The 26,205-nt window shown below is 45.1% G+C and overlaps 1 protein-coding gene across 2 annotated transcripts in view; it reads left to right on the forward strand.

Moving 5' to 3' along the window:
• The window catches only part of TENT4B (terminal nucleotidyltransferase 4B), a 471,403-nt gene that overhangs the window by 77,783 nt on the left and 367,415 nt on the right, over nt 1-26,205 (forward strand). For both annotated transcript variants that reach the window (XM_069604766.1, XM_069604767.1), the window contains exon 3: nt 10,708-10,754. In XM_069604766.1, the coding sequence (XP_069460867.1) occupies nt 10,708-10,754 (47 nt within the window). The remainder of the gene's footprint in view (nt 1-10,707; nt 10,755-26,205) is intronic.

Below are 26,205 nucleotides of genomic sequence, written 5' to 3' on the forward strand. Positions count from 1 at the left end.
AGCTTGGTTACAGAAGTTACAAGTTACAGAACACGCAAGTTACAGAGTAGACAGTTTTTTGGCTCTACAGGTGAGACAAGTACAAGTGCAGATATAGCGCTACCAAACAGTCAAATCAATGGCGAACAAAATAGCAAGTCAGGTAGAGTACAAGTGGAGGTGCGAGAGGTAGAGTGCCATTTATGTTGCATTCTCGGTGAGCCATTTTATGGTATTCTTTCTGAAGTTGTTGAACGTTCGGTCGGATCTAAGTGCAAGAGGTAGGGCGTTCCATAACTGAGCTGCCTTGACTGGGAAGCTGGATCCTCCAATAGTGGTAAATTTAAATCTGGGCACTAGGAGGCAGTTAGGGCTGACTGTCCTTGTAGGTCTGGAGGGCTTTTTCCTATTGAAGCGTTCTGAAAGGTAGCTGGGGGCTTTGTTTAAACATTTGTGGATGATGGAGGCAGATTTAAGGTTGATTTTTTTTATTTTATTTTATTTTTTTTTTTTCTTTTTCTTGAGTAGAAAGCCATTTGTGTTTACGTCTTATTTCTGAGATATGTGCTCTTCTAGGGATGCTTAAGGCCGCTCTAAGTGCATTATTTTGGAGCACTTGAATTCTATTGATGATTTGTTTGGTTGTCCCTATGTAAAGGGCGTCACAGTAATCTAATTTTGATAAGATGAGGGCTCTGGCTAGGATAAGACAACTGTCATCTGATAAGAAATGTTTCCCAGCGCGTATTAATTTACATGTATAGGCCGTGGATGAGGCCAGTGAGTTCACCTGTTTGGTTAAGGATAGTGTTGCATCAAGGTAGAAACCTAAGGTTTTTACTTCTCTGGCGACCTTGATAGTGTTGCCATCGATGATGAAGGCTGAGTAGTTATGGTTGAGTTTGGAGATGCGGGCTGCAGTGCCCAGGATGATAAGCTCTGTTTTGTCATCGTTCAAGCATAGGCCATGGTTGGCCATCCATGCTTGAACGATGCTATAGACTCTGTTCACCAGAGCCAGGTCTTTAACATAATCCCCAGTAAGTGGTAGGAGAATCTGGGTATCGTCTGCGTAGTTGGTATAGGTGACACCCAGATTGTCGAGATCATCGAAGAGTGGCTTGGTGAAGATGTTATAGAGTGTTGGCGAGACACAGGATCCCTGTGGCACTCCGCAGCTGATAGGAATCGGGTCTGCTGCCGCTGCGGGGGAGAACACCCTCATGGTCCTGTCATTAAGGAATGACTGTATCCAGACTATAGCCTCTCCTGAGAAGTGGGCCACCGAGTCCAAGTGATTGCATAGGACTCTGTGGTCCACCAAATCAAAGGCGGCTGAGAGGTCCAGAAGGAGAGCTAGTTTGCCCTTGTCTCTGAGTGAGTCTATTTGGGCCTTTAGGTCAATCGGGGCTGTTTCTGTGCCGTGTTGCGGACGGAAACCGGATTGGCGTGTTCCAAGGAGATGGTTTATCTCAAGGAAGTTCTGGATTTGGGTGTACACTACATTGTCTAAAATTTTTAGTAAGAAAGGCACTGTGGTGATGGGTCTATAATTTGTGGGGATGCTGGGGTCCAAGGTTTGTTTTTTCAGGAGAGGGAGTACCCAAGATTCTTTTAGGTTGCGAGGGATGGTGCCCGTAGTGAAGGAGGCATTAATAAGTTTTGTGATGAAGGGGGCTAGATCTCTAGCCGCGTCTTATCAGTTGTGCGGGGCATTGGTCACCTTTGCAATTAGACGGTTTAAGAGTCAGAATGGTCTTTTCTACCTCAATTACTGAGACCTTGGAGAAGCGGAATTGGGTAGGTTCTTTAGGTTTGGGTGTGGGGGTTTTGTCCACGGGAGGTTGGGTTGGTAATGAGGCTTTCTTTAGGGCAATTTTAGTTTGGAGGCTGGCCACTTTGTTGGTTAGTGCCAGTTGTATGTCAGTACACCAAGTTTTATCTTTGATGGAGTCGTCCTGTGCTGCGATAGGAGTTTCCAGTTCTTTTAGGATGGAGAATAGCTCCTTCATACTGGAGTTGGCTTGGGTGATCCTATTATAGGTTTCTTGTTTGGTCAGGATGATATCTTTTTTGTATTGCGAGGAGATGTTTATTAGGTTGGTTTTATTTTCAGCGGTAGGATGCCGGTTCCATGCTGTTTCACATTTTCTCTTCTGTAGTCTTAAGTTTTTTAAATGGGGTGTAAACCAGGAGTTTAGATGCTTTTTTGGTTTACTGTTTCTAAGTTTAAGCGGAGCAACTCTGTCAAGGGCAGTGGACATAGCGTTATTGAATTCCTCCACTAGGAGGCCTGGGTCGGTATGGTCAGGTAGAGAATTAAGTTTGGGTAGGATGTGAGGCAGAATATTATCCGCTGTGATATTTTTCTTATTTCTGGTTAAAGTGGGTATGGCGGGGGTGGGTGTGAGAACTGTGGTTCTTTTAGTGTTGAGGGTAAAGGAGATAAGGTGATGGTCTGACCATATTTGGGGGGCAATGGCTGTTATAGAGGGGTTACAGTTATGACTGGCAATCCAGTCTAGAGTTCTCCCTTTGGTATGTGTGGGAATATTCACAATCTGCGTGAAGCCTAGTTCTGACAAGGTATTAGCTGTGGCAGTAGCCTGGAGGTCATTGATATCGTTGTACCCTAGGTTGAAGTCTCCTAACACTAAGGTTTGAGAGGAATTTTTTAGCTTCTCAGAGATAACAGAGGTGATATCTTCGTTGAAGGTATTGGTGGGGTCTGGGGGTCTATAGAGGAGGTAAATATTAAGTGTTTGGGAGTTGGCGGTGGGTAGTTTGATAGAAAGAAGCTCACAGGATTTAAGGTAGGGTATGGAGGTGATTTCTCATAGAGAGGTTGGATTTGGCGATAATTGCTATTCCTCCACATCGTGCGTCTGGTCTGTCAGCTCTAAGGATGGTATACTTTTCTGGGACTGCTAGAGAGTGCAGGACCTGCTGCCTCATGGAGCCATGATTCAGTAATGGCGATGAAATCAAGGTCATTTTCGCGTATGACATCTGCTATGTCAGTAGCATGAGCGACTAAAGATCTGGCATTGACCAATGCAGCTTTTAATTCTGGTTCTGGCTGCACTGTGAGAGGGAGGTTGGCTATATGTTTATTAATTTTATGGTGGAGTTTGCGCCTGAGGGGGGCGGTAGTTTCCAATGGTGGGAGTAATTTGGGTCGGAGGTGTTCCAGGTTGATATTGTATTTGATGATGGGTTCGAATATTTTGGGTAGTTGAGCCCGGAGTCTAAGGTTCCTCTGTGCTAGGTTGCAAGGTTTGGAAGTAGGTTGTATGTAGGCTCCTGAGCCCTCTATGGGCAGAAATGTAGGCATGGTCATATAGACGATAGTAAGTATAGCTATCAGATTGGTGAGTAATGCTTGGTGGACTAGGTTAGGCAGGTACTTTTTTGGTAATTTTTTAATAATTGTTCAATGCAGTGGTATGGGGTTTCTTTTGTATGGACCTAGACTGCACTCAAAGGGATTTATTTAGCTACCTAAGGTGTGCCTAGTGAAATTGGTGGCAGCAGTTAATTTTTCATAATTTTGACTACTTTGTGCCACAAGGCTTTTGTTTGTTCCTTGACCATCTTGGCCCTTGGTTGTCTTCCTGCCCTGCCAGGTCAGTAATTTTCTTTTTATGGTAATGCACTTGTCTGGGCTAGTGCGTACTACGTAAGTGGGGTCCCAGGAAGTAGACTGGGACTGTCCGGTTCCAATCCACATATTGGCACCTGAGAGTATGATGAGCATGCTTGCTTGAAACCCACAGTGGTCCCTCATTGGACCACTGCTGGTGTGCATGTGTGGGGCAGATCTTTCCATTGGAGGGCTGAGTCTGATCGGTTCCCTGACCTTGGGACAAGGTGTCCTACAGCCATTCCAGCAGATCTGAAGAGGAGCCAAGCATCCTGTTGTAGCTATGAAGACTTTGCAAGACCCGTGGATGATGGCAAACGAATCTTGCTGGAGTCCTGGTGGAGCCCTGTCTGGCTACTGATCTCTGTAGACCCTCAGTGAACAGTTGTTGCTACCGGTCCAGATGGTTGAAGCACTGAGTCTTCTGGTAAATGAGCAAGATGGAGCCTTTTGAGTGTCACTTGACCACACAGTGGACTGACAAGCTCCAGATTGGAGAAGTGCTGTTGTTCCTAGTTTCGGCCCGGAACTCCAGGTCTCGTCCGCTTGTGCGACAAGGTCTTCCTGTGAAATTTGAGCTCCCTGCCATCAATGGGTCCTGACATAGGGGGCTTCATTTGACCATGACAACTGCAACGCCTGTTGTCGCTGTGCAATGGTGACAGTGCTTGTAACCTGCTTGCCTGCACCTGGTTGAGTGCCCCGAGTGCTGCAGCAGTGGTTCTTGCATTGTTCGTTCAGGAGGTTACACAATGCTTCCATCCATGACCCGAACCTCTCTTGCTTCTTCAGCTCCTTGGCACCAGCGACCGGAACCAAAGCTTTAAAACTTACCATAGGCGACCCTCTGACAACCTGCCAAGTCTGAAGAGCAAGGGGAGGGTTGGGTGGTTAGTTGTAGCGATACTTACCTGCCCCCCTATCTCCACCATTGAACAGTGTGCCAAACTAAACCTTTACACCTTGGCTTCAGCACAACCTGTTGCTAAAAGTCCTCCAAAATCTGGTAACCGTTTTATTTACTAGAATATTACTTCATCTAACTTTTGGACCCATCTTCACATCCCCAGGACCCCTCTCGTAATTTGTTCAGAACTCCTAAACTCGTGGAAAACATTTGGGCACAAGCCCCATACACCTTGGGTTTCGACTAGGTTGGGATTGGAATTCCTGTGGATAGTTGGTGCTAACCTAATCTCTTGCATTCCTTTACAGGTATTGCAGGTGGGATTCCTTTATTTTGCACCAACTACAGTGACTGTATATATGTTTTATAGTGTTTACTATTTTGCTTTAATATTACTTGCCAATAGTCATTTTCCTTGTGTTTCTCCTATGTGTTATTTTCATAATTGTCTGTGTAATCCTTGGTGTTTCACTGTGCGGACTCATTTTGGACTCCTTACCCATTCACCTTTCCTGAGATTTGGCCTTGGCCTCTCTCGATGCTACCTTGATTGGTTTGGCTAAACTCCCAGAAGTTGCCCACTGTTCACTTAAATAAAGGTGGCCTCCTAAACATGTCCACCAGGACATAGTTTAGTAATCCATTGTAACAGTGCTGAGCGCTCTGATTCCAAGGTACATTAAAGCGCTAGAGGCAATTAACATTATACCTGACAAAGGAGAAAACTTGTTACAAAACGAATTCAGAAATGTAAGGGAATGAAACTCCAGTCCGAAAAAAAGGGACACATTAAAGAATTCTTTCAGAAGCCCATCATGATTTCCTGGTGGTGAGACGTTATGTCCTGTAGACACCGGGAACACAGAGAAGCTGGATACTGTATCAGACCTACTTAAGCCTTGCATTCATGGCCGTGTTGTGTCTCGACACTAAGGTAATCCTGCGCCTTAGCTCAGCGTGCCTGTTCGTGATTTTCCTGTCCTCTTCTTCCTCGTGTCCTGGCTCCGCTAAGCCTCCCTGGCTTCCTTGTCTCCTGCCTCCCTGCTGTTTGTTCGTGCCCTCTGTTCTACTGCCAAATCTTAGTCTTTCTCTTTCTGGATTATTGCTTTTCCGTTTTCCTATCATTGCTGCAGCCGTCATTGAACCCTGGAATCTGGGATTTTTTTCATTTCGAACCACCACCAGAGCATTAGGTTTTTTCCTAATTATTTCGGAGTCTTGCTCCAGGGGTCACTCGACCTGTCGGTGCATAGTCCAGGCAGGGTGGTGTCTGGAGAGAGTCCCTATCTGCACGACTTTCATTTGCTTCATCCCCAAAGGCAGTCCTTTGTCGAGACACGACTCGGTGAGTCTTGTGCCTGACAAAACCTGAATGTAAAACCCACAGATGCAGAGTACCTGAAAAGGGGGACGAAGGAAGGGCCAGTCGGCCTAGAGTAGATGCAAGTCATAAGACACCTGCTTATAGTCACTTGAACATAGTGAGCTACATGGGGACCGTGCCCTTATAGGAAGAATAGCAAAGGAACCAGTTTGACTGAATGTTTTTTAAGTTTCTCGTCACTGGACTTTTAGGGTTAGGTTCCAGTAGGGATCACCAGTTATCAATATGAGAATAAATCACTTGCCGTACTCAAAGTGAATACAAAACACAGGATCTAAATGTATGAAATCAGTTCACCGAAAGTGGGAGAGACCCAGTAAATCACTATTGTTGTTTCACTGAAGAATAATGAACGTTTTCTTTGTGACCGAGAATAAGAAATCATTACTTTGTTCTTTAAGGATTGCATAGGGGGCAAGGCCAGTGAAGGTAGGAGAAATATCCACTCTGTTTCGTCATACTTTAAGGTTTTTTGTTGAACAAGACTATTGGGGAAATGGGATAAAGAGCCACATTGGATATAGAGATTTTGTTCGGGGGGGGGGGGAGGGAGAGTCGGCTACCAAGGCAAACTGCTGATCTATATTGATTGTGTTCCTTTGTTTTCTCTAGTGGTAGTGCCAGTTTAGTATAGGTTTGGGCAGATTTGTTCGATGGGTTATCCTTACGCTCACTTTAACTTTTTAAGTTTGAAAGATGGGGAAGTTCCTTATAGCAGTAGAGTCAGGTGAGTAGTCGTTATTTTTTTAGTTATTCACTACTATTTAGAAAGGTCTTGTTTTCTGAGTCCCCTTTCTGGCAATCCACAACTGTGTGCGAGGCCTTCTGGAACAGGATCAATGTATACATTGTGAAAACCACCTCACTAGCACCTTAATGCTTTTGGAGAATGCCGACAGATTATGCCATCTGAATTGCTGCTGAAAAGGCTTGATGTTTGATCCCTTGGGTCTGGTGTCCTTGTACTCTTAAACACCCCTGGAGTGGCATCAAACCATATACTCATCAGAAGGCTCTTGAAAATAAAGCTAGTCAAGTGAGCCTTTGTCTGCAGGCCGAACCAGACTGTATACACCAAGGGACACTGGTTAGTTAATTGTGCTTGTATTCAGTTAGTTACTTTCTGCCCTCAGTGTATGCCATACTCTTTACCTATTCTTCCCTTCATTAACCAACCAACATTCAAATTGGATCCCACAACATTTCTTCTTTGTCTTGTTTTGCTTGAAAAAACGGATGCCTTGCAGGCAATACATTCTACCCAAGGCTGTCTTACCTCACTTAAATTAACTATTTAACCCACTGTACAGAAGTATGCATAACAACCTTGATACTGCATGCAAAGTGACAGGTTTAGTGTTAAAAACCGGTAAGAAAAAGTGATGTCTATAATGCATTAAGTGTTAAGGTGAATTTTAAAAGGAATGGTTATCTGTACCTCAAATTAAACGATTAATCTACTAAAAACTGTTTGTGTGGCCCACTTGCATTTTAGTTCTAATGCTTTTTGTACAAGTTGACACCATTCTATACTATATTCTCAAAATTTGGAGGGTAAATGAGCATATTGGTTTAGTTAATAGAAGTTTCCAGGCATACTGACAGATTAATCTGTTTTTGTTTAAATCTTGTTACATAATATTGAAACGTTATTCGCGCTTTTTAGGATTAGTTGTCCAATGGGAACTAATGTTTTCATGTAGCTTCCTTCAAACTCCCATAGTTAATCAGGCTTCAAACTCGCATGACAAAGTGAACATGGCAGAAATTAAAAGGCAGAGTCTTGTCTAATCTTGTCGGTGCACAAATGGCCAGCGATTCCTTAATCTGAAAAGTGAACTCTTGTATAGAGAAACCAATTCTGAAGCATCTGTAACCAATGTGTTTCATAATGTTATATTGTGAACTAGCCTGTAGGCATGTGTTGGCAGATGCGTGTTGCCTGCAAGTGAGAACTGCCTGTTGGGGAGATTGTTATGATTAATTCCCTCTCCTACAGAGACCCATGCACTTTTTGCTGGACCTTCTTTCTCTCCTGAGGGGAGCCTTTCCCCTCGTTCATTCTTATTTGCACTTACCTTTGGGAACTCTGTTCTTTGGTTTCACCTTATTCTATGGAGTCTGCTTTCCTCTTATCTCTTAAAGGCATCAGTGTTAAACTTTTTCAGCACACAGCACCCTATGTGCAGTGTTGCTGGGGAACCTTTGGGTTCTCCTTTTGATATTCTTTGACTATCCTTAACTACTGTTCCTAAGGATAGACAGATACTTTGAATCCTTTTTTTAAACTGACCTTTGAGCGGTTAGCACACACCTCCTTATGTGGAGTGCTAAGGGGATACTTAGTATCCCACTTCTCTTTGATCCTGTGACTTTTTGGTCACTGTGACAACCCTATAGTTATGGTTGGTGGCAGTGGGCGTATTCTACCAACTTTGGTGCCATTTATTACCGCAGACTGTATTCACAGCCTTGGTTATGCACCAAAGGCCACCTATATTTTAACATGGCGACTCCTTTCTTTTTTCACTGCTTTTTGTGTGGTTGTCCTTTGTTAGCCCTTCTACCATCCTGGGAGGGGGAGGTCTGAATGTGATTTTTGCCCTTGGCTGGAACCCTTGGGCGTCCTCGCCTAGGCTCCAGTGCGTCTGTGAAGGCAGGAGGAGTTTTGACAGTCCCCGGTTCTTTGTCTGCCCGAGTACCTCAATGGAACCAGTTCCCGCTGGGGGTGCTGGCTGTCCTGATTGGACAGTCGCCCACCCCTTTTTGTAAATTCCTCGGAGAGTTTGCAGAGGAGTGAATGGGGGAAATCCAAATACATTTTGAGGTTTCTGAGGCAGAAGGCAAGTCGACCACTGGAACAGAAGATCCGAAGCTGAAGGCGACCAAAGACGCTTGTAGACCCTTTCACTAATCGTGAGGCGACCCCTGCTCTCCTGACCCCATTTTCTAATCGACAGAGAAGCTCCAAAGAAAACTTCCCTCCCTTTTGGCTGGTGACACCAACCAGCCCCAAGACGAAATGCAGATCGAACCATCCCCGAGGTGCTGTGACCTTCCAGGGCTGCAAACCCCGAATACCAGGGGACCTCCGACCCATTTGCAGTGCAATGTTTTGGGATGGACAAATCCACCCACAACTTTGGTGAGCTCCAGTTGGACCTCCAGAGGCGCGATCTCATTCATCCAAGTCCCCTCACCAGAGTGCAGGACTGAAGAACCAAGGAAGATTGACCAGGCGATAACCGTCCTTTGAAGGAGCTGATAAAAAGGCGCCAAAACCACAGACCGACATGGGAGACGGGAGAAATCATTGCTGAGGGTCCTTTCTTGCGACTGCTGCTATGACATTCCATTCATAGTCCTTCCTTTTGTCACCAGACCGAGGAATCTGGAGACCGGCTCTGTCGCTGCTGCACAGGAAAGAATCCAGTTGCATTTGCTTCATCTAACCGAAGGTCCAGAAGATAGAACTTGCTCCAGTGTGACTGGAGTGTGTGACGAGGTGTTTGGGTGTCCACCCATACCACTGTCCCAGGCTTCGCAGGTTATGCTCCTTTAGGGTGCCTTTGCAGGGTCCCTATACATTCTTTTATCTTGCTAAAATATTTTATTTAAGTGACTAAAGTATTCCTGAGGATCTTTGCCTTTTCTGCTGCTGCATAAGACATTTGTTTCACTCCTACACCGATTTTGATGAACTCTTGGATAGTTGGGGATTAGACTGCCGAAGCATTAGAAGCCTTGGAAAGTGTTTCTGAGAAATATCTTACTTCTAATAGTGTTGAATAACCCTACTTTTCATTCCTAGAGACTTTCTGTGCGACTTTGTAAATTAATGAAACTGTCAATTCTCTGTAACAAATGCAGGTGCGCGGGACTAAAAGTTATACGGTACAACTGTTATTACTGTCACTTTCTGTAACATTGTAAGCGCGAGCATCTCATATTGAAGCAGCCACCTTTTAAAGAGTATTGTTGATATTTCCAATGTGTATTGGTTAATCATAAGTGTTTACTTGCCTGCCTTTTTGTATATAAAATGTTTATTTTGTTATAACTTTCAGTGTGTAAGAGCTTCTTTGGAGTATTGTATTGACTGGGTTTATTATACTGACCTTATTATACTGACCTACAGCTCACGGTATCCAGTGATTTCAGCCAAAAATAACCGAGGTATTTTTCAGAGAAACCATTACAGTGAAAAAATACAGTTTAAAAAATAAATTATATGGTGTTGGTTAAAGGGGTAACAACCGGCGGGTCGGTTGAGGTTAGAAGCTTGGTGAAATGGGGATTTTGAGAGGGAGCCCCCATAAAAAATGAAATCTGTATTTTTTTTTTTCAATGTAAATGTGTCTCTGAAAAATACCTGTCATTTTTCACGATATAATCCCATAGAACCACAGCTCACCACCACCTCTTCCTCCTCTTAAAATAACCCGGCTGCTCCGCCATTCTTTTGGTAGTACAGACTTGTACTAAGAGTTTGGGACCTGTATATAAAGGGATAGTTTTATAGTCTTACCTCCAGATGGACTTTAGGAAAACTCCCCTAACGCTGCCTTGCAGGTGTTTGACAGAAGCTTATGTGGAAATAGATTGAGATAAGCGGAGTACTGCAGAACTTTTTAATTTGATAAATCTAGTGTTCCATTTGTGCATGTTCTGACTTATATAAGAAATTGCCCTGTTACAAATGGAGATTGTCTCGCTTCTTAGCCACATTTGACATCTACTGCTTATTGGTAAACAATTCTCAGTCTTTCTAATGTTTGTATTTGTGTGTTCTAGGTAAAAATATTTGGGAGCTTTAAAACTGGACTCTACTTGCCAACAAGGTTAGCACATTTTACTATACTTTTTTGTTATGAAAACATGTAAAAATGGCACGACAAATGCGAATGGAAAATCGTAATGTTTTAAATCTGTTTGGCGAAAGATGCCATGACCATTGGGTAAAGAAAATATTGCCTGCTATGCTTGTCAAAAATTGACTCCTGGCAACACTTACCTTTCCTATCTTGATAATTAGCAATTTCACACATGTAGGAAGGCAAGCCATTGTTTAAAAAATAAGTTTACAATTTTTTCATTTTAGTTTAACAAACCAACAAATACAAACAGTTCCTACTGTGCCAATGCAAGCATGTTCTCACACGGACATTGCATGGCTGTAATGTTACACTTACAACACATTTGTCTGCGCATTCTTGTTCAGTATTCTGATGTTCCCTCAAGGGGGGTGTGTGTGTGTGTGTGTGTGCGCTCTCCTGTTCTACTAATCTGTCGCTGCATAATTGCCAGTTCCAATGTTCCTTAACTAGGTGCTGCTCGTCGGTCGCGTTCCCGGGCTCTCAGTGCTCGCTATGTCAAACAACCTCTGTGCCAGTTCATTCTAGGCTTTCGTACCCTCACTCCCCTCATACATTCCTTTATGCAGCGCCCTATCACACACTGTCGTCTCTGACCATGACCAGCATCTCCGATCTGCCCACCAGGCCTCCACCCGGGAACCCTCAGCTGATTTCCAGGCCATTGCTATCATGCGTTTGGCCAGGATGCAAATTAAATCCTTCATTTTGGAGAGGTGAGTAGCCCGCCGCAACCGGCTCAGGAATAATCCTAACAGGTAAAACACTGCGTGCCATTCATGCATCTGGATCACTCCTCCCTTCACTTGTCAGCAACACTCTGCCAGAATCTCGCTATCACTGGACATGTCCAGAACATGTGCATCATATCCGCTTTCTCAGTGTTGCGCCTCGGGCAGACCTGGTCAGTGTTGTAAATACGTGACATCTTTTGCAGGGTTATGTACGCCCTATCACATATATTTGGGTGAGTTTAAATCTTGAGTTCCTGGAGACTTTGTTTTGGAATCCAGCAGCACTCTCTTCCATTCGGTGTCAGTAAATTCCCTTTTCACATCCCCCTCCCACTCTTTGCACACTGCCAGCTCCCCAGTTTCCACCCCTTCCAGAAATAGGTCGTAGAGTCTAGAGAACGCGTGTCTCCTCTCCCTCCACCCGACACGTACTGCGTTGGATTCCTTTCCATCCCTTATGCCCGGCGATCTCCTATCCATCCTGCCAACCAAGCCCAAGTGTGCCAGATACCTTATGTATACTCTACTCATTCATCAGGGCTGCATACACGAGCACTTTTCTGTCCTCCAATAGGTCGCCTAGCATGGCTATCCCATTACTCTAAAAAACAGTTCTTAAGGAGAAAGAATTACAGTGCTCCTATTACTAGCTGTCCTTGGAGGAAGAACACCCTATCCGAGACAGGGGTGCCTGGCCCTAGGGTAGCATATGGTGTAACGCCTATCTTACTGGGATAGCCAATATGGTCTGTCACTCGCTAACACTTGTCACATTCAGATACAATAAAAGACTTTGGATGTGCTCTTGAGTGACAATCGGCTGTTATTTACTCGACTGATTCTGCCAGAACAGCTGAGTGCTGACGCAGCAACTTGTCACCCAGGGAATTTTCTAATTACTGTTTAATTCAATACAAAAAAAGTCCCGGAACTATCCTTTAACTATGTGATTAATATGAGCACTGTAAATTCTTTCTCCTTATGAACCGTTTTTGTTGTGATACCACATCGATTTGTTTAATGGTTAGGGAAGACAGTTTACCTCCCATGTGGTCCCAGAACCTACCCTGTTGTTTCCACGTATCTCATTGCTCTCCCAATGCTTCCTTAAAGGATAGTTCCGGGACTTTTTTTTTATTGTCCCTACGGTTCGGCCATGTGTTTTTAAGCATAACTCGGTAGATCGTAGAAAACTTTCCTATGGACCTTACCCGACTTTTCGTCCATTAACGCACTCGAAATCAGCCGCCATTTTCTGATAATCCTATCATTTCCCCCCATCGCCCTGGCTCACCTGCTTTTGCGGCACTAAATCAAATCCCCCGCCCCTGAGCCTGACATCAGCAGACGCGTACCGCCCATTTCCCAACGCCAAAGCACGTTTCGTGTCAACAATCGCTGCGCCTCAGCTAATGAAGTGTCGCCATGGAAATGGCAGGCCGCCTCTTTCCTCAATAAGTATAAACACACCGTTTCACAACACACAGCAGCAGATTTTCGATTCCATTACTCTCGCTGTGTTACTTTGAGTATTCTGTGACTCGTTTCTGTGCTCTGCTCAGCTACATTCGCCGCTTCTAGGCCTTGTGAACACCTGTACCATCTCTGTAAATTATTTTACTTTCTTTACCACACAATGGCTACAATAATGCCGTATATGTACGAGCCCGAGTACACCGAGCAAGAACTACTGGAAAGGCAAGCATGCGAAAACGATGGGGATTCGGACGGCAGTTGGGAGGACCAGTCAACGGATGAAGAGCCTGGACCATGTCGCATTGACGGCGTCTCCACCTGGTGCACGTGCAAGCTAATGCCAACTGAGGAGGAGAACTGCTGCTGCCGTGAAAATTCCGGGTGCTTGGCCTACATTTCGGAAGGCGAGCCAAGTCCGCAATGCAGCACCGAGCTGCCAGAGTTCAGGGAAGCCTGCCTCTCACGGACCGTGTTGAGGATGATGATGGTGCTTATGCACGAACTTCGCGGCACTGTTCGTCCGCGTAATCCGAGTAACGAGTAAGTATACTCTGGTTTTGATGTCAGTGAGTGATGCCACTACTATGTCATATTCTAGATAGAATTTTTTTCAAAGCAGAATGACATTTTGTACCTGAATCGACAGTGATAAGAAAGTTTTGTCATTTTAATACAGTTTGCATCTTTCATTTTCACAGGCTGGTGGCCTATCGTTGCTTCACTTGGTGGCTTCACGGGAGGCTCGGACACCGCGTTCGGAGAGTAATACCTGCCTGTGCGGTACTTGCCATTAGACAGCATTTCCCCAGCGACAGTGGACAATACCGCGGATTTTCCCTGGATGTGCTGCAACCGGAACTTTACAATGTGTAATGTTTATTATTTATGTTTAATTGAAATTAAGATCTAAAATAAAACCCAACATATATTTTAACAATGGTTGTTTGGATTTTTTAAATGAATCTAGTGTGTCTCTATTGAATAGTCTTCCTGTGCCTTGTCTTGTCACACCACATGTCTCCGGCCAGCATACTCCCTCACGCTGGCCGCCCACCTTCAATCCACATAACCGTTGAACCCATATGCAGCAGACATACATATGTTATTTTTGCGGGTTGGCATCAAGCCTCCTGGCCTTGCCTCCTCCCCCAAAAATACTTACCACACCACTTTGTTCAAGCGTTGGCAATAAAAGGAAGGCCGTTGGATTTTATTGATACAAAACATGGTTATAGGTAAATAATCAATATGGTTGATCATAATAAATCATCCTTTTGGTCACCGGGTACAGAGATGACCCCTTAGCTGCTGACTAACTGCATAGGCATCCAGGGTCTCCAGGGTGAACTGCACCCATATATTCTCCTGGGAGGCTGAGGTATTTATAAACTCACCCCCTGCCTTCCATGTACTAGATCCTTCAGCCTGCCTCTTACATGCAGTGAGATGGCCTCTCCTTGGTGAGGCCCTGTGGCAAACGAGTCTTGTCTGCACGACCAGCGCCCTAATCCACACCCCCCCCGCCCTATCAAAGGCAGTTCGCACCGGGGTACTTGTGCTGGCAAGTGGAGCTGTCGGGGAGCCAAGAGGTGCCAAACACCATGTACACTTCAAAGTGGTCTATAGAGCATGGGTTGTTGTTCCCATGTCTACCTCCAGACCCTACCTCCAGACCCCGTGTCTCCTGCCAAGCATCCCCCCTCACGCTGGACGGCCCCCTGCAATCCGCCTAATGCCACGACATATACACGTCATTCATTCACAAACACACCCCTGTTTCGAATTCTTTATAACCCACTTCATATTTCTAATGAGCACTTCTTTGCGCTTTGCTAGTCAACCCGTGAAGGTGCTGGTTATCTGCTCTTCGTCTCTGTGAACTTCCGTGAACACTTCGAGGAAACTCCTCAGTTTGCAACCTGTGAACTGCTCCCTGTTCTACGACAAGAAACTACTCTGATCCCTGCATCTAACTGTTTGTTCGTCAAGGTAAGGCCATGTACCATAATCATTTTGCGTCCAATTTCTTTTCGTTCAAGACAGTACATGCAAGGAACTAGTCACATGTTCTGAGTTTACATTGGTATTCATAGAGAATTGTTGATCTTTACTTTTCAGAACTTTCCACAATGCCTGCCTGTTCCATTGGCGGTTGCCCTTCGAAGACCCATAATAAATCTGAAGGTACTATAATGCATGTTTTCCCTAAGACAATAGATCAGATAAGAGAATGGGTCCGATATTGCGGATATCCACCGTCTGAGCTTGAAAGTAGAGTCCTAGAAGTCTTTGCGGACAAGAGGGGTGATCGATACCGCATCTGCAGCAGGCACTTTAGCTCAGACATGTACTCCATATCATTGCTAATAAAGAAGAACACACCGCGAGCGAGGCGAAAATTGCTCTCAACCGCTATTCCCACTCTATTCGTCCACATCCCTCCACTGGTGAGTCAAGTTTACGTATTTATCTCTCGGCCTTGCGGTAGTGTGTAGCATTAGCTAACAATAATTTCCCCATTTATGTATCCACTCAATATGAAGGCGGAAGATTCTCCATCCGTGTCGTTATTGCAGTCATCAGCCACTTCAAGCGCCTATCGGGTAATCTTACTTGGCTATTCTGCCACTGACTTGTTTTAGGCATGTAAATCAATAGTTTTAATTTATTGTGTAATTATTTTACCTAATGGTACACCCTTGTACTCGTCCTCTTGTCTTTGTTTTCAGTTATAATTATTGTTATCCAAAATAATGCAAGTACTGTCTTTCAGGGAGATGCTGAGGAGTCCAACGTATTGACGACAACCGTTGATGCTACTCAGATGCTCGAGGTACGTTTCCGGACAGTTCCATCGATGGAGATCATCAGATCTTGCATTCTTGTAGCGTGATTGTTACACACAATGTTTCTTTCGTTTTTAGCCATTGATATGTCCTTCTGTCGTCGCCCTCCTATGTCTTCTTTTTTTCAATATTGTGTTCATTACTAATGAAAGTCCTATGTTTCAGGGAGTCGATGGAGCATTAGTCCAAGAAGAAGGGGGAGCATGCAGTTACGGGTCTGCGCAACAGCTTGCAGAAGTGTGCACCGCAGTTACATCGTCCCTTGATGTTCTTATGCATTTCGAGGTATGGATACTGACAGTTCGATCAAGCGAAATCATATGACGTGATTACATCCGCTATACTTCCTTCTTTATTAACGCAAGTACTATGTTTCAGGGAGATGACGGAGCTTCTTCTACAAGAACATCACCCCTAGTAGTTGATGCAGATCTCTGGGTGGTGACACTTCCAACGATCGAGCAAATCGAATCATATTTACATATCCATTATTTATTTTAGACAACTGATCATTTGTGCAGGTCTATTTAGATGAGCCGTTGACGCCTGCACAAAGTTTATGTTCTTTTTAACAAAATAGAAAACCATACTAATGCAATTACTGTGTTTCAGGGAGTTACTGAAGCATCATCTTCAATAATATCATCAATGGAAGTCTATGAGGAGCCCGAGGTATGTATCTTGACAGTTCCATCTAACTAGATCAACAATGCGTGAATAATTGTCGTTTGAATGTTCTACGCAAAGCGTTCATTCGTGTTTTGCTATTGAGATGTACGTGGGTATTGGTCCCCAAGTACATTTTGTGTTTTCGATATTATTATACATACTAATGAAAGTTCTATGTTTCAGGGAGTCGATGGAGCGTCAGTGCGTGATGGATGTGCTTATGAAAATATAGTCGTTGCAGCGCAAGAGGAAGTGGAGACATGCACACACGAGTCGGAGCAACAGCGTCCCGATGTTGAAGTTCGAGGCAAGAAAGTTTCAAAGAAAAGAAAGCAAAAGAAGGTTAGTGTCCTGGTCACTATATTATGTTGTTTTTCACTGTTAATGGTTCAATACTGTAAGTTGTGTTTAAACTGAACATCCCTTTTCCAATCTGTCCTCTAGTTGCGAGTGGGTGTACGAACTAGATCTACACAGACAGTGAAGCGAACGAGAGATGTTGCTTGTCAAACCTTTTGGCAGGGACTTGAGACTGGAGATGCATCGTGCCAATGGGAAGAATATGAAGTGATTGACAACGGAGCTATACCACATCCAGCCATCGATAGTGAATGTCCTCCTGGTAGTTCGGATGCAGTCGGAGATCAATTCACAGAATCCACACCCGCAAAAACTAAGACCGCGAGAAAGTTGAAGAAATTGTTTTATTCACCCATCGCCGGAGAAGGAACAGATGTTGCAATGGAAGAGAATGAAGTGGACGACAATGAAACACCATCAATATCACTGAACATAGCGGAAGACGATATCAGAGATTCTACCTTTCATGTGAGTGACATGTCCTCAACGTTACAGGCCGAACCAGCTGGGATGCAGAGTGACAGTATAAGGAAAGAGGCCAAATTCATTGTATTCGTTAGTTGTTTGATTGATATTATTATTCGGATGAAATGTGGGCATTCGGTTGGTGGGGAAGTATGTGGGGAGCCATTGATTAATGTGACTCGTGCAATTCGAGGCACTAACCTTAAAATACATGCCACCTGTACAAAATATCAAAAATATCCTTTCTGATGGTCTGCACAACCCATGCTGGGGCAACTGCCAGCAGGCAATCTACTTTGTGCAGCGGCTGCACTTTTTAGTGGTTCAAGTTTTAAAAAGTTAGAGTCTTTCAGTTTGTGGGAATCCATTTCATTGCGAAAACTCAGTTCTACAAATACCAAACCGATTATCTATTTCCAGCCATTAGCGAAGCTTGGAGAATGGAAAAAATGTCTATTGATAGTACATTCGCGGGCAAACGGTTCAGGCTAGCCGGTGATGGACAGTGCGACAGCCCAGGATTTTCAGCCAAGTACTGCACCTACCACTTTCAGGACATGGAAAGTAAGAAAATTGTGAGTTCGGTGGTCATGCAGGTGTCACAAAGTACATCCTCAGTGGCCATGGAGAAAGTTGGCTTTGTAGCATCATTGCAAGAACTACAATCGCGGGGAATGGTGATCGACCTGATAGCCACGGACAGACACGTTTCAATTGCCAAGACAATGAGAGAAGAGTACAAAAATATAAATCACCAATTTGACGTTTGGCATCTTGCAAAAACAATCAATAAAAAAATGTCGGCTGCAGGTAAAAAAAAAAGATATGCAAGGTATTTCACAGTGGTCCAAGTCAATCAGCAACCATCTTTGGTGGAGCTCAAAAACATGTGGAGGGTCGTTGGAAATTCTACTGGAAAAATGGTGGTCAGTAATGCTACACTGTACCAACGTTCACCGTTGGAACACAAACCAACATTTCCACAATTGTGAACATGGCCATTTGTCCACAGAGGAGGCACGGAAGAAGAAGTGGTTGATTCCTTCATCACCCACTCACAAAGCCATTGAAAAGATTGTATTTGATAAAACTATAACCAGAGATTTGAGGGGACTCACGGAATTCTGCCGCACAGGAGATTTGGAGGTGTTCCACAATATGTGCCTAAAGTACAGGCCAAAACGATTGCATTTTGGCATGGAGGGCATGATAAATCGGACTCTTCTAGCGGTCTTGGCACATAACCATAATGTTGGCCGTCAACAAAGTAGGACGACCGGAACTTTAGGGACGCTTCGCTACAATAAGGCCTTCACTAAAAGAAGTAAACAATGGGTGATCAAACCAGTGTTTGAGGATATGCAATATGAGTTTATTGAGAGACTTATTGTGGATGTCATAGATAGGCACATACATGGAGTTGTGAACGAACCTGTGCAGGGGACAACTGCATTGCCACCCAACATTGCCTCTGTTCCATGTCCACCTAAAGAAGAGCTCATTGAGAAATACACATCACAGTTTAAATGATTGTAATTTGATTGTCTGTTCTCTCGAGTCTCCTCATGTCGCAGGCCCATTGAATATGTGTTGCTATGTATTGTGTAAATAAAAGTGATTGCTCAGTGTACATGCAATGTGTCTCTCCACCCTTGCCCCTCCCTTCACCGTGCAGTAGTGCGAACCTCCCGGGTGTCACCTGTGACTTTGCTCTCGAGTCTCCTCATGTCGCAGGCCCATTGAATATGTGTAGCTATGTATTGTGTAAATAAGTGATTGCTCAGTGTACATGCAATGTGTCTATCCAACCTTGTTCATTTGCGCATTAAATTAAACCAAACCGTAATATAAATCATTTTTCAAAAAATATAGAATGTCTCCGTATTTATGGTTCTCTGGGGCTGCTAAGCACGCATACAAAATGAAAGATGGAGTGTAAATTTCAAGTCCTGTGAGATGGCCTTACACTGAATGTAGCTAACTAGGAATGTGTGCTTGTTCAAAGTGAAGGTCAGCTGCTTTGATTTTTTGCTCGGGTGCCGGAATGGCCCATGACTCAGTATAAGGTTCTATTGTTATTTGACCGTGACAGGCCGGGACCATCCCGAAAGACTTCTTTTTGGGGGTGTGGTGCAATAACGTAAGAAACGATAATGAATAAAATTTCAGAAACAATAGCCATTTAATGTTTCTTCATTAGAAGAAATAACGTCGGCATAGAAGGAGTGGTATTTCGGGGCTGCCCTACGCACAGACACAATGGAAAATGCAAATATAATGTAAGTAACTCTTTAGATGAGTTTATACCGCAATTTAATTACTATACAGTAGCTTTAAAGACGGGTTAAGTTGTACTTGTTCGTTCAATGTGGCATATTGTTTTGTACCGCGCACTATCTTGAGGAGAACAATCTCCTTTTACGGAAGCACCTCAAAACCTTACTCTTTGCTTCTGCTTTCTCTCTCCCCTGCTACAACTGGTCCACTGTCTGCGACCTCAGTCCTGGGCCCTTTCACTCTCCACCTGCACTGCCTCCCTGTCAACCCCTGCACTGGGGGACTGTCTCAGTATCCTACAGCCCCCCCTTCCCAGCACTTGTTCTGCACTTACCTTGCACTCGCCACCAGCTGGCCCTATGTATTTATTATTTTATGCTACTTACCTTGTACTCCACTTCCCCCCTCCCCTTGCACTTTTACCTTCCCCCTGCACTTGCGCGATCTGAATGACACCTGGCCTAGTAGGATCGTTGTCTGTCTTCTCCTTGTTCCCCCCCCCTCCCTGCCTCGCCACGCCTTGAAACACTTGTGTATAGGCGCGTTGCAAATGCCATATTATATCATATCAGCGACGAAGTGGTCCACTGGCGCTCAGGCGGCTGTGAAAAAGGCAGAGGAGAGGGGGTGGGTTACTGGAAATGAGGTATAATACCCAGTTGCACTGTCCTAGCTATGAAATAATTTCCCGACCTCATATATAAAATGAATAATTTTAATAAAGATCTGATGGTGAGACTAATTTCATTTTTTTATGTTTTTAAAACGGGTACATCACTCATTATTGTGTGTGTCACGAGTACCAGACACCGGCGGATGGGTTTTTCAACCGCCAGTTGCTTCTCCGCGTGAACAACGTTACCACCCTGACCATTTTATGGGACGATCGCCAAGTACAAGTATGCCCTTACGCGGTACTAATGGCTAGATGCAACATGCATACCGTTGTGGTGGCCTAGTGCCTCGTTGTTGGAACAGCCATGCGATTATCAGTGCGACCGAAGAGCTTATTTTATCGTAAACCAACACCCTGTGTACTGCACACGAACATCGCTTGCCTCAAGACGAACTATTTTGGATCGAGAGCAAATAAAAATGAAAATCGCTGAATATTCTCTAAACATTTGATGTCAAATGTACTTTACCAAATTTACAATCTTGCGGTTTGATTTAAAAGTACAGTTTCATATTCCGAATTGTGGCGCGCTGTGTTGTGAGCTGATCTGTGTTGATTTCCGGGTTCTGTGTGGAGTCGCGTAGAAGACGCCTGGGCGCGTTTGCCTATGGAGCAGTCACGTCACGGATAGAGGCGGGGAATATGAATGTTTTGATAAAGTCTGTTTCAGGGGCGGGGGATTTGATTTAGTGCCGCAAAAGCAGGTGAGCCAGGGCGATGGGGGGAAATGATAGGATTATCAGAAAATGGCGGCTGATTTCGAGTGCGTTAATGGACGAAAAGTCGGGTAAGGTCCATAGGAAAGTTTTCTACGATCTACCGAGTTATGCTTAAAAACACATGGCCGAACCGTAGGGACAATAAAAAAAAGTCCCGGAACTATCCTTTAATTTTAATTTAACCATTTTTGATTATGGCGAAATACCGGTTTCTAAGCGCCGATCCAGGATTCAAACCTCTGTTGCTCTGCGTGGGTCGTGCTTCCAAGACCAACACATTGCCCCTGCCCTATGCTCCTTTCACTTTGCCTCATTGTGATCCCATTGTTCCTGCCATGGGAATATACTTGGACTACGGTACTGGGATTCATAGAAGTCACCAGGCTCTTCTCTACAGGTTCCTGCCAAGTTTCAATAGCTCTGAGGGTTTCGGTAGCCTTAAGTCTCCTACCCATAATACTTCCTTCAAGTAGTGGAGTTCCAGCATTGGCTGCCGTAACTGTTTGTCCAGGGTGTTCCCAACCCCTTGCATAATTTCCTTGTCTGCCCATCCAGTTGCCTGAAGAATCCCCTAGGGATGTCATACGGTACGTTGGTAAAGTGGTATAGGAGGCGTGGGAGTGCCACCATTTTCAACAATGCTGCACTGCCCATTACCCAGAGGGGTAGTTTCTCCCAGAATCTCATGGAGCTCTCCACCCCAACCATGGCCTTCTGCGTGTTATCCGCATGTGTAGAGGCAGGCTTGTGCCACACATTCACTCCCAGGTATCTAAGGTTTTTCTCCGCCCACCTCATCCCAATTACGGCAATTGTTCTTAATTAGGCCCCTCGGCCATCCCAAAGGAACCAGATTAGATTTTTCCCAGTTTATTCCAATACCACAGAGTTTAGCGAACTGGTCCACCACTTCCAGTAGGCACGGCAAGTTGTCCTCGGGTTGGTTGACGTACACTAACATGTCGTCCACATATAGGAATACCATGTGTACCACCCTATCTATCTGTATTCCAGATTCAGTATTCTTTGTACTAAGGAGGGCTGCCTGCAGCGAGGGCAAGTCACAGTTCTCTCTGGAACACAGGCTTCCTTTATATTTTATACTAGCAAAAAGGGCCCATAATTTGCACAGGTTCTGTAGACTGTCATGGAGGGGAGGTGAGAATTGGTGTGCTGCAGCATAATGGGACCTTCTGTGCGCTCTCCCCACCTGTCGCGGTGATGTATGTTTCGGTGCTTTGCAGTGCAGGAGAAAGTGTCTGAATGTATTTTTCTCTGACAGGTTTTCTAAAAACGTTTCCCTTTGACGGCCCTAGGCTTTTAAAATCCCCTAGGCTTCAGCCCCTCCTATTCAATATACCTCGCCCATAGCGAAACATACTACCCTTGGATTATATTTTTCTTGATGACCAATATCGGGATTTATTTTTAATTTGTGAGGCACTTCTACATTAAGTCAATTCTGTTTCAAAGCCCCCACAGGGCAACAGGGAGGGAACATGGGATTGAAAAACAATACAGTGGAAGATGAAGATTAACCTACTATGCCTTGTGAGTATTCAGAGTGTGCAAGTGCAGCAGAAGAGGGGAAGCAGGGGAGTAAGTGCTGGAATGTCTCTGCTCGTGGGTGAGCAGCAGATGAAGTGCATAGTATGGTGAGTGCTATGCGGCCTGTAGCCATATCGGGTAGAAGGTGAAAGCCTACAGGATTGAAGCCGGTGGGTGCTGAGGCAAGTGCTTGGAGCTAGGCAGGGGCTGGGGGGATTGGGTATGGGAGGCCAGGTCCCCGAGGATGCATAAGGGCCCTGGCCACCAATCACAGCAACTGTGAAATTAGCAGACGGAAGGACGAATGGAAGAATGTGAAGAGGAAGTCTTGAGGAGCTACCGGATTTGAGGAAGTACTGCTTAAGAGGAAGGGGGGAGGCTGTTCCAGAAGAGGGAGCCAGCTGAAGAAAGTGATCGTCCTTTAGCCCTCTTGTTTAGCGAAACGCTTTACACTCAGAGTTGGTGCCAGAGGACCGCAGAGGTCTAGATGGAGAGTATTTAGTAAGAGGACATTGCAGATTGCGTGGTCCCAGGCCACAGACAGCCTTGTGGATGATGCAGAGGGATTTGAAATTATTCTGTGCTGCAACCGGGAGCCAGTGAACCGTTTTTAGGGCTGGAGATATGTGATCCCTGGGCAGAAGGCCAAGGATAAGTCTCGCTGCCCTATTCTAGATTAGCTGGAGGGGCAGTAAAGTGGAAGAAGGTAGATTCAGGAGAAGGCTAGTGCAGTAGTCCAGCCTAGAGAGAACAAGCGCTCGGGTAACATTGAGCTTCTGGGGGAAAGTGAGAAAAGGTAGCATTCTTTTGAGAAGGAAGTGCTGAAAGTGGAACTTCTTGGCAGTGTCCTGAGTTTGAGGAAAGAAGGAGATGGAGGGGTCGAAGATGACTCAAAGGTTTCTGGCTATAGAAGATGGCCAGAGTAAAGGGGAAAAGAGGGAGCAGAGGTCCCAATGGGAATGATCTCGGTCTTGCTGGCATTAATGCAGAGATTGTTGGAAGCACACGAGGACTGGGTGGCAGATACAGTCAGGGATGATGGAAGCTGCAAGAGGGTCAGCAGCTAGTTGAAAAAAGAGTTGTGTGTCGTTAAGATGGATTTCTAAACTCTGATCTGGTGGGCAGATGTTTAGGAGACCACCCTAGTTTAGTGGAACCTTCTGGGCAAACTAGACCAATCTTCGGTAGCTTGACAGGCTTTCAAGACTAAGTCTCAGGAGGGATGAGGGTGATCGGAAGCCCACAGATTCCCCTTGGACATATGTATTATTATAGGCTTTTATTACAAAAAATACAGTCATCAATAAAACTATTACCACACATGCTAATTCACTATAACATACATACAATAATGAGAATAGGCTTAAGGCAGTGGGTGAGAAAATAACCACAACCTCTAACAGAAAGGGGTTAATTCACCACATATCAGTTTAGGCAGTCCTTCATTGACAATCCCTAATTTACATAGTCCAACCCTATGAAGTGAGGAGCTTAGTGCTCAAAGTATAGTCTTGCGTTAATGCGCAATCCTGCGTAAACGAAAAACGGGTTCTCTTCAGGGGGCTGTAGCGGCTCAGGAAGCAGCTTGAGGCGATGAAGAATATGTTCCTATTCCTAGAGGAAGGTCTACCCTTGCGGATAGAGCGACTTTCGGAATAGCTGGGGAGTGCAGGCTATCCTTGCTAAGGTGTGTGTATTTTGAGGGACACACATGCGTAAAAAGGGTTGGATGTGTCGGGCGGCCACCGGTAAGTTAAAGTACTCCCCGACCCTTGACACAGTCCGGACCAAACTTTGGCAGTGTAGCCCACTTCACCTGTAGGTGTTAACCCTGCAGTTCCAGGACGCTCTGGCTCTCGTTGGCTGCAGGACGGGAGGATCCTCCACGGCGGGCAGTAGCCTTTACTCGGCTCTCGAAGGAGGAAGGATGATTGTTCCGGTGCTGCACTTCTCAGGATAGGGTAGGTATGAACTGCAGGCACTTTCAGCGATGGTCACTACAGCGGGGCGACGCAAGAATCACAAATGCTCACGGTGCGGCACACACTCGTAAATGGCGACCCACAGGAGCTTGGACATTTTAACGATGGAGGGCCCAGGACCACAAGCTAGCGATTGAGTCTCGTGTTTCAACTCGGGATGACGGCTTTCCTTTGCGATACCATGTTTTCGAGCTGGTCCCTTCACTGGGTGGCCCTGGAACACTTCTGAAGAGGCTCTTTTTTTTTTGTTAGTTTTTGAGAAAGGAATTGGAAAATGTATGCTAATTATAACAAAGTCTCTATGTAAACTAAATCATTAAAAAAAAAAAAAGTAAACTTCCGAAGAGGCTCTTTTTGGGGCTAAGTAGGAGAAGCCTGGAGTAGTTCCCACTACTCCAAAGGGGCGAAGCACCCTTGTAGGCCTTCTTGGTTAAATGAAGAATCAAGGGTCTGACGGGACAACAGTGGGGGGTGGGGGGAGGGTTCTGGGTGCCTAACCTTTCAAGCATGTCACCGGCAGTTCCTCGAGTCTGCTTTCTTGTTAAGGATACTTTGCTCCTTATGAGGTTCGGTGTGAACCTCAGTAGATCGACCTGGAATGGATGCAGAGCCCCCTTCTCTTATCCAAGATTCAGTTTGCGTTCAAATCTCAGATGGCCAATGGAAGATCTGCTCACGTGTATGGATGCCAGATGTGGGCCAATCGTGGCCCACAATGGTTCGAGTCATTCAAGCCTACCAGGCACCAGTAGTGTGGATTGGGACCACTAGCATACGTGACCTGCAGGAGCCCGTGAAAGACGCGGTTTTCGCAGGAGGTTGCATGCCCAAATAAGGAATACCCCAGTCTCTTGACCTGGGGGAAGGCAAAGGGACAAAATGGCCAAAGGACAGAACAAAAGACATCGTGGCATGGCCAGTCTCGGGCCACACACAGTAAATTGCGGTCTGTCCATAGAAAAAGAAGCAAATTTACTTTAAAAGTAAACTGCTGCCATAAGTATGTCCTACGCACACTTGTACAAACCAAAAAAATCCTTAGAGGGTGGCTAGGGGCCATAAAAGATAAGGACCCCTATGCGTGGTACTGTAAGGCACATAGTAAAAGTACCAAGAAATGGCAATGTGTCAAAGACTAAGGGAAACAATTTCCCAGTGCTGACAGCCTGAAGGACATGTCAGTTTCCCCATACCAAATGAGCGAAAGCCCAGAGGAATGCATCTGAAGGCTGTGCTCCACTGGGGAAAAAAGCAGTTTAGGTAAGCCAAACAAAAGCAAAAATTTGGGGGTTTACAAATAAAGGGAAAATTGCACCTAAGGCAAATCTTTCCTAACGTGTTATCTGCGCAGCACTGGCAGTTGGTGGAGGAGGAGGAAATGAGTGCTAGCTGAGCAAGGTAAGTGTTGTAGAGCCAGGGGTAGAGGTTTGAGCCTTGGGGGACACCACAGTTGGAGAAGGATCTCGGTGAGAAGAAGGTGCACATGTTAGGCAATCTTGTATGCCGTACCCTTGGGGTGCACTACAACAACCCTGACCACCTTGAAATAGAAACCCAACCATTGGTATAAGTCTGTACTACACAGGTTGGTAGCGTGATTGAGCAGCCAGACTTATCTCAAGAGGGGTCAGTGTGAGCTGTAGGGGCGTTACACAGAGATTCACAG

This window comes from Ambystoma mexicanum, chromosome 1p, assembly GCF_040938575.1.
Source record: "Ambystoma mexicanum isolate Mex_15411 chromosome 1p, UKY_AmexF1_1, whole genome shotgun sequence".
Taxonomy (NCBI): domain Eukaryota; kingdom Metazoa; phylum Chordata; class Amphibia; order Caudata; family Ambystomatidae; genus Ambystoma; species Ambystoma mexicanum.